Source organism: Crinia signifera, chromosome 5 (assembly GCF_055691185.1).
Source record: "Crinia signifera chromosome 5, ASM5569118v1, whole genome shotgun sequence".
Lineage (NCBI taxonomy): Eukaryota > Metazoa > Chordata > Amphibia > Anura > Myobatrachidae > Crinia > Crinia signifera.
The window spans coordinates 171,405,543-171,415,058 of record NC_139221.1 but is presented as its reverse complement, the minus strand read 5'-3'; the positions used below and the strand labels follow the sequence as shown (position 1 = coordinate 171,415,058).

At 39.9% G+C, this 9,516-nt stretch overlaps 1 protein-coding gene across 1 annotated transcript; it reads right to left on the bottom strand.

Moving 5' to 3' along the window:
- Window positions 1-3,580: 3,580 nt before the first annotated feature.
- LOC146079600 (zinc finger MYM-type protein 1-like) lies at window positions 3,581-8,112 on the bottom strand. Its single transcript, XM_083186311.1, has 4 exons — window positions 8,018-8,112; window positions 5,065-7,913; window positions 4,524-4,683; window positions 3,581-3,703 (listed from the first exon to the last, which is right to left on the bottom strand). Exon 2 carries the CDS (start codon window positions 7,779-7,781, stop codon window positions 5,295-5,297), a length of 2,487 nt encoding a protein of 828 aa, XP_083042437.1. The 5' UTR covers window positions 7,782-7,913; window positions 8,018-8,112; the 3' UTR covers window positions 3,581-3,703; window positions 4,524-4,683; window positions 5,065-5,294.
- Window positions 8,113-9,516: the final 1,404 nt, after the last annotated feature.

Below are 9,516 nucleotides of genomic sequence, written 5' to 3'. Positions count from 1 at the left end.
GAGGGAGGGGATGTCTGTCTCGTTTCTCCTGAAAATTGCGTTTTTTCTGCGTTTACGGGAAAAGTTGAGGTCCGACGCGCAAAAGTGGGGTATCGTAGAAATCACCTTTTAAAGAAGCACATTTCTGGCCCACCAAAAATGGGCATTTCAAATGAGAAATGAGTCCAATGAACAAAATAGGGTGAATAAGTATGTATTTCAGGGGTGAGTTAGCAGGTTATTGGGGAAGTAAGTCCTGATATTTTTGGAGGTTGCAGGGGCCACTACACCATTCAAAATAGGCAGGGTTTAGCATATGCAGTTAGGCCCTGTAGGTTGATTTTAGCTAAAAAGTGCCACAAACACTCAAACAGGCTTGTATCTGGGAAGGGAAAATATGGGAAACATGACTTAGACAGCAAATGATACACTGTTTGCCATGTTTCCAAATTTTTATGCACAGTGGTTACAGCATGAAGCAAATGCATGTGAATATACAAAGGTGCATTGCATTAAACAAGTCCAATGAGCGTCCCAAAATGGCCGGCCTGCCTGCTTTCATCCATCAATTGTTCTAAATTTTTCATTACCCAATGAGCTGAGGTGGAGTCTTAGCCAGTGGTACCATCAGGGAGGTGTGTAAAGCACTTTAGGCTAGACAGACAATCAGCTGCCAGCTTCCATCTGTCAATCAAATACAGCAGCCAATCAGAAAGCTGCCCATTGATCAGCAGGCCCATTATGACATCACAAACAGACCCTCAGAACTATCTGTGCATGTCTAATGGCTGGCTGTCAGTTGGGTGGGTGGGTGGCAGAGGGAGGGGATGTCTGTCTCGTTTCTCCTGAAAATTGCGCTTTTTCTGCGTTTACGGGAAAAGTTGAGGTCCGACGCGCAAAAGTGTGGTATCGTAGAAATCACCTTTTAAAGACGCACATTTTTGGCCCCCCAAAAATGGGCATTTCAAATGAGAAATGAGTCCAATGAACAAAATAGTGTTAATAAGTATGTATTTCAGGGGTGAGTTAGCAGGTTATTGGGGAAGTAAGTCCTGATATTTTTGGAGGTTGCAGGGGCCACTACACCATTTAAAATAGGCAGGCTTTAGCATATGCAGTTAGGCTCCGTAGGATGATTTTAGCTAAAAAGTGCCCCAAACACTCAAACGGGCTTGTATCTGGGAAGGCAAAATATGAGAAACATGACTTAGACAGCAAATGATACACTGTTTGCCATGTTTCCAAATTTTTATGCACAGTGGTTACAGCATGAAGCGAATGCATGTGAATATACAAAGGTGCATTGCATTAAACAAGTCCACTGAGTGTCCCAAAATGGCTGGCCTGCCTGCTTTCATCCATCAATTGTTCTAAATTTTTCGTTACCCAATGAGCTGAGGTGGAGTCTTAGCCAGTGGTACCATCAGGGAGGTGTGTAAAGCACTTTAGGCTAGACAGCCAATCAGCTGCCAGCTTCCATCTGTCAATCAAATACAGCAACCAATCAGAAAGCTGCCCATTGATCAGCAGGCCCTTTATGACATCACAGACAGACCCTCAGAACTATCTGTGCATGTCTAATTGCTGGCTGTCAGTTGGGCGGGTGGGTGGCATAGGGGGGGATGTCTGTCTCGTTTCTCCTGAAAATTGCAGTTTTTCTGCGTTTACGGGAAAAGTTGAGGTCCGACGCGCAAAAGTGGGGTATCGTAGAAATCACCTTTTAAAGACGCACATTTCTGGCCCCCCAAAAATGGGCATTTCAAATGAGAAATGAGTCCAATGAACAAAATAGGGTGAATAAGTATGTATTTCAGGGGTGATTTAGCAGGTTATTGGGGAAGTAAGTCCTGATATTTTTGGAGGTTGCAGGGGCCACTACACCATTCAAAATAGGCAGGGTTTAGCATATGCAGTTAGGCTCCGTAGGATGATTTTAGCTAAAAAGTGCCCCAAACACTCAAACGGGCTTGTATCTGGGAAGGGAAAATATGAGAAACATGACTTAGACAGCAAATGATACACTGTTTGCCATGTTTCCAAATTTTTATGCACAGTGGTTACAGCATGAAGCGAATGCATGTGAATATACAAAGGTGCATTTCATTAAACAAGTCCAATGAGCGTCCCAAAATGGCCGGCCTGCTTTCATCCATCAATTGTTCTAAATTTTTCATTACCCAATGAGCTGAGGTGGAGTCTTAGCCAGTGGTACCATCAGGGAGGTGTGTAAAGCACTTTAGGCTAGACAGCCAATCAGCTGCCAGCTTCCATCTGTCAATCAAATACAGCTGCCAATCAGAAAGCTGCCCATTGATCAGCAGGCCCTTTATGACATCACAGAAAGACCCTCAGAACTATCTGTGCATGTCTAATGGCTGGCTGTCAGTTGGGCGGGTGGGTGGCAGAGGGAGGGGATGTCTGTCTCGTTTCTCCTGAAAATTGCAGTTTTTCTGCGTTTACGGGAAAAGTTGAGGTCCGACGCGCAAAAGTGGGGTATCGTAGAAATCACCTTTTAAATTTGCACATTTCCAGCCCCCCAAAAATGGGCATTTCAAATGAGAAATGAGTCCAATGAACAAAATAGAGTGAATAAGTATGTATTTCAGGGGTGAGTTAGCAGGTTATTGGGGAAGTAAGTCCTGATATTTTTGGAGGTTGCAGGGGCCACTACACCATTTAAAATAGGCAGGTTTTAGCATATGCAGTTAGGCCCTGTAGAATGATTTTAGCTAAAAAGTGCCCCAAACACTCAAATGGGCTTGTATCTGGGAAAGGAAAAAATGGGAAACATGACTTAGACACCAAATGATACACTGTATGCCATGTTTCCAAATTTTTATGCACAGCGGTTACAGCATGAAGCGAATGCATGTGAATATACAAAGGTGCATTTCATTAAACAAGTCCAATGAGCATCCCAAAATGGCCGGCCTGCCTGCTTTCATCCATCAATTGTTCTAAATTTTTCATTTCCCAACGAGCTGAGGTGGAGTCTTAGCCAGTGGTACCATCAGGGAGCATAGGCGTGCGCAGCCCATTTTATTAGTAGGTGCACAATTGGAGGGGCATTTCTATCACCGCCCACTGGGCGTGTCTATCACCGCCCACTGGGCGTGTCTATCACCGCCCACTGGGCATCAATGCAAACTATATTAAATACAGTGTTGGCAGGAACTCACACAGATGATTTATTTGTATATAACAAAGCAGTAATATCACAGGTGTCACAGATGACTTTACCACATTTTGACCATTTGTTTCTGTAAAATACTGTAAAAATATTTTCAAAATTGTGACCTTTCCTTCTATGTTTCTATCTACAATAATCACTTGGAAACCTGCAGTACTTAATAGTTAATCAAGCGCATAAATAACACTGTCAAGTATAACGGGGCAGATGTATTAAGCCTGGTGTGGAGGTAAAGTGGATATAAAGGGGAAGGTGATAACGAACCAGCCAATCAGCTGTGTTTGAAATGACAGTTGGGAGTTGATTGGCTTGAGCGTTATCACCTTCCACTTTATCTCCAGTTTCTTTCTTCAACAGGCTTAATACATCTGCCCCACTGTGAATAATACGAATCAGTTATGACACATACTGTACAATTCCAGGATGTTTATTTCAGGCATCGAACAAGGAGGGGGAATCTCCATTCCTCATAGTGGTATCCTTGATCAGTGCCTTCTGCACTGGTGAATAATTTGTTTAGCTTCTGAACACTGGCTGGAAAGAACATGAAAATGAATTAATTATAATATCTTTAAAAAGAAAAAAAAATTCTACAATTTAAGTGATGAACAAATCACTATTGGAATGAGAGTTGCTTCCATTTCCTTGTCATTGTCCTCATTATTGTTAGTAATGTACCAAAAAATTCAGTTGTGTCAGTCAGTCTAAGCAACCAATAAATACATCCCATATTAAAACAAATACAGAGGAGGTTGTGGGTCTGCTGTATTCTGTCTCTCAACTGACCCTTCTCAGTCAGTGAGAGCTTACAAGATAGGGCTAGGTAGAGGCAATTGGACCTGGATGAATTTGGAATGGAAGTGGGAGAGGTCATATACATAAGCAGGAAGCATAGTTAGCAAGGGAAACTAAAGTAGTTGGATTTGGATACATTGGGATCTCTCTGCATGCAATATTAGCAGACAAATGCCCTTATTCAGATCTGATTACTGTACAAATTTGTTCTCAAAATGGGCAAAACCATGTGCACTGCAGGTGGGGCAGATGTAACATGTATAGAGAGAGATAAATTTGGGTGTGGTGTTTTGAAACTAAAATATAAATTGCAGTGTAAAAGTAATGCAGCCAGTATTTAGCCTGCACAGAAAAAAAAATAACTCAAACAAAATCCAACTCTATACATGTTACATCTGCCCCACCTGCAGTGCATATGGTTTTGCCCGTTTTGTACTGCGATCAGATCTAAATAACGGCCAAAATCTCAATGCAATATGCAAATATACCAACAGAATGTATTAAAGAACACTCACAGGGACTGGGGTATCAGAAACATTATAAATAAACCACAACTCACTGGAGAGGGAAGTTTGCAGAGCATACAGTAAGTCTTCAGACTGGTCAGATCCTTCATCCATGTCTCATCCACACAGGTGTAGAAAATATTGTCCGAGGTACACAATTTCAGCACCTTAATTCCTTTCATTATTTTTCTTAAGCTGCTCCATGGAACAATCCTTTCATCGCATAAAAAACAAACATAATTTAATAGTCCATTGCTTCCCTTGACATAAATTAAAACAGTAATGCTCATTTACAAACCACAAAAGTGCAAGACTGCAGGACAAATGAACCTCTGACACTGACAACCTTCGCCCCAATTTTACAGGTTAAATGACTCGTTGGCTGCACAAGTTCAGTCCTTTCTCTGCGCTGTACTCTTCTGGCATAGGTGTATGCAGCAATGCTCGTTACATTATGTTAGTAGAACAAGTCAGGTTACGAATCTACCATTAACTTAAGTCAATGTTTAAATCAATTAAGTCAATAATGTTTAAGTCAATAATTATACCCAACCACACAAATATGCCCCACACAATATTCTCCATTTTACTTACGCATAACATTGCAGCCAGCTCATTCTGTCTTCATCTCAATCAACTTTTGGAACTTTGTTGAAGGTAAACTGAACGTAAACGGAACTTCAACTGAACGTCAACTGAACATGAAGCAATGCTGAGGTCTGCAACATAGACCTTTGCTGATTTTTAACATACAAACTTGATTGAAGTTTAATTGATAACTAAATTATTGTGATTCTTTTAACTTTTTCTTCAAGTTCCTTTGTCTAAAGAACAAGACGCCGCTCACCAGCTGTCAAGGCTTTGAATTCCTCAATCACGTCATTGTATTTTACGGATAAAGCCAATTCTTGCTCAATGTACAACAACAGGAGTGAATCAAGGCGCTGCTGGGACATTGTACTTCTTAGTTTAGTTTTTACATGTCCAAGTTTTGAAAATGCCCTTTCACATGAACAGCTAGTAACCGGTAGGACAGCAAAGTACTGAATAGCTTTGTAAAAGGCCGGGAACATGGAAAACCGTGCTGATTCTTTTAGCCAATCAAGCCACTGTCTTGTTTTTGTAGTGCATTCTTCAGAAACACATGTTTCATAGCTCTTAAGCAACTTTACTTCAGCTTCCAATTCGTCTATTGAAATGTTAAATTTATTGGCAATTATTTGAAAGTCATCCTTGCCAATGGTTAAATTTAACAAATTTACCATTGCTGTTATTAGTACACAAGTTTCTTGTTGAAACCTCTGGTCGATGCCAGCTATCATGGAGTCAAGAAGAGGGTAAAATGAACAAATTCTCTCCTGATCCTCTTTAGTATCGAAGTGATGTTGTGATTCAAAGGCATTATCAATACGAGTTGATATTCTTCTTTTTCGAACGGAAGGTATTGCTATATCTTTCTGTAGACATGCAGTCACGGTTTCTTGGAAAATGGACTGAAAATGTTCTGGGTCATTTCTCATTGTAGCTAATGTTTTGCGCAAGGTTTTCACTCCTTCCATTGCTGTAAGTAAGTCAAGTTCAGGGTCCTGAAGAGCCTTGCTCACTTTAACCACAATTTGAAGAATTGGGTGCATCATGTGAAGACCGAATATAAAGTCAAAAGACTTTAATTCACAGACAAGACCTCTTGCTTTGATTTTAACATCTGGAAGTCGAGTTTCTTCAATAATCTCATGTAAAGCTTGTAAAATTATTGAATAGTTTTGTTTAACAGCAGCGACAGCTTCTGCTCTGCAAGCCCAACGTGTATTTGACAATGTTTTCAAAGTTTTCAGCTGAGATCCTACATCTTTGGAAATTTTCTCCATTCTTGCATGTCGGACCGAACTACCCTCCATGAAGTTGTAAAGAATCTGAACAATGCCAAAAAAATCAAAAACTATTCTGTTCTGTTTACTTGAAGTGCATGCATCTACTAGGATGAGATTCAAACAATGTGCATAGCAGTGCACATAGAGTATTTCACTGTTTCTTTCTTTACACTTCATTTGAACGCCTGCTGTACATCCAGACATAGTAGATGCGCCATCAAAACAGACCGCTAATACGGATGACCACTTAATTTTAAGATTGCCAATGACTTCATTCAATTGGTTAAAAATAGCGTTTGCATCAACTGTGAAAAGTCTCTGAACACACAAAAAAGTCTCAACTGGACTATGTTTATCATTGTCAAAGTACCGCACAACAATGGACATCTGTTCATGGTGTCCACAGTCAGTGGTGTCATCTGCAAGTATTGATAGCACATTTCCATTTAGTGAGGACACAATGTTTTGTGTTACAACATTGTGTATGGCCACAATTAAATCATTTTGGATGCGATTACTCAGATAGGTAGCATTTCGAGGACATTGTTTTGCATGTTTTGCCATCACAGGATCATATTTCTGAAGCATACTTACAATGTTAAGAAATAAACCTCTTTCAAGACTATCAGACTTTTCATTATGACCTCTGAAAGGTCTTCCACCTTTTGCCAAACACAGAACTATGTCAATCAGCCGCTCCATTACACTTCGGTTATGGCATCGTAGTTCTTCCTGCTTAGACAGGTAAGTCTGCTTGCCTTCATCTAACATCACATCAATAGGTTTACCTTTAAAAGAGGTCCATGCTGAATGGCTAAATACATGGGATTTAGACAATTGATGGGTTTTGAAACATTCGTTAGCCTTATGCCAGCTTCGGAATCCTTTATCAATAAATGCAGAATCAGTGTGACCTTTGCTTGCTGCATCATTACCAGGAAAGAAACGGCAGTAAAAACAAAAAGCTGCATCCTTTGTTGGGCTGTATTCTAGCCAACTATATTTTTCATACCAATCCAATTGAAAACTTCTTACTTTAGAGCCTATTTTATTTCTGGGAAATATACTGTTTCTGGGCTGAAAGGGCCCTCTAGATATTCGTAATTGACGTTCCAATCTGTTTTTTGGAATATCACAAACTGGGTCATCAGATGGGGTATTTGAAGGCTTTGAACTGCAAGACGATGTTTCTTGTTGGTCAGAAGTGGTGTCAGCAGTATCTTCCTGTAAGTTTGTAACTTCAGATTCTGAGGTGAGTATTGTAACTTCAGATTCTGAGGTGTCTGAAATAACTTCAAATTCTGAGGTGTCTGTTATAGTTTCGGATTCTAAGGTAACTGTTGTAACTTCAGATTCTGAGTGGACTGCCGCAACATTAGCCCTTTCATTAGACTTTTCTTTGTCAGTTTCTTTTCTTATTTTAATAAGAAAACGATCCATTTTTCCAGATTGATAGAAGTTATTTATATCAATTGGTCGTAAATATAAATGTTGAAAGTCTGTATGTGTGCCTTTTTTCCTGTTTTTATTTTGTTTCTATGATGTTCAATCAGCCTTCAGCAATCCCTTAGACTGGTAGCATAAAAGAAACAAAAAAATATAGGTAGGTTGCTAATTTAAAGAAATCTTTTAAATACACATTAAAAAGTCTGTAGAAAATGTGTAGTTGTGCTCACCTTAAAATGAAGAAGTTGGGGTTCAAATATACAGTGACTGATAGATCTCTGGTGGTGCTCAGCAGTGAAATACCGGAATTCCGTGTGGATATCTTGTTTTCTTGGAGTTCTGCAATAAGATGTTAAAATCAATAAGGGGCATAATTGCATATACTAAAAGCTTCATTACATATATTAAGATTTTTTATTTTACTAATTGATAGGTACATTCACAGAAACTTATGGTGAACATGACATAATGAAACTAAGGGGGTATACAATTAGCTATGAGGAAACATCAGTGGCAAAATGTTATACAGTCACAATTGCCAAGAGGTGCGGGATGTCAGATTAACTCTTGACTATTGTAAAACTGAAATCCGTCCCTGTAACTAAAGAGCAGATTTAATGTTTCAGGGACTGATTTGACTTCCATAGGCACTAAATTCTCTACCGGTACAAAAAACACACCGTCTTTTGTAAAGTCAGTTCACTTACCTGGATATTTATGATCAGTGAAACAGAACCATAATTCCTGGAAAAATCCTCAAAATCACGTTGAGGAACACAATTGCACACTGATATGGCAGTCGGTGAACCTAGGAAAGAAAACAACAAAAAAATCTATAAAGTTTACAACTGATAAAAAAATTTCATATTGCTGTGTGATCTTGGGCGCAAATATGATTGCCCAGATCGCATGCCCGCATTCAAAATACCGGCACTAGAATCATGGCTGGCGCCCATAATACTGGTGCCAGAATTCCAACATCACTGGAGATGATGCTGCTGGGATCCCCAGCATTAGCACTGATTCCCAGGTAGCCTCGCTGTACCCAGGAATCGGCATAATGTAGGACACCAGGGAATCTACTTTTTGTACACTTTCTTGCTATTGCTCTAACGGCAACTCCCCCTGGGAAAAATATCCCCCTTTCAGTGCAATACATCTTTTAAACACATGATTCCACATAGTTTGTGCCAAAATTTACATTATGTCACACTGAATGAGGTACAAAACACACACACATATATATATATATATATATATATATATATACATACACACATACACAGAGATAGATAGATATATGCTGGCCCGGGTGGCCACTCCAGGAAAAACACCTCAGTGCTCATCAAATATGGATCAATATGAAAGAACGTCATGTAATAATTTATTTTATCAGTGGTCCACTGAGTGACGTTGTGATAGAAAGACAACTGCTGGGGTGTCAGCTCAGATGTCCCAAAGGTCAGGTCCATCCAAAATATAAAGTGAAAGAAATAAGGCCACACACCGGACTTTGTGTGCAAATGAAGTATTTAAAGGATCATTCCTCAATATCAACCAAAATTAAAGTGCTCTGTACACGACAGTGGGCCATGGGCTGACGTTTCGGTCTGCCTTCAGACCTTTTTCAAGGCCCCCCACTACCTCCTACAGTGCACTTTAGGAGGAGGTAGTGGGGGGCCTTGAAAAAGGTCTGAAGGCTGTTGTAGTGTATCACATGCGTTTTGAA

Coding starts and splice junctions, on each gene's coding strand:
- LOC146079600 (XM_083186311.1), bottom strand. CDS start 7,781: ATGGATCGTTTTCTTATTAAAATAAGAAAAGAAACTGACAAAGAAAAG.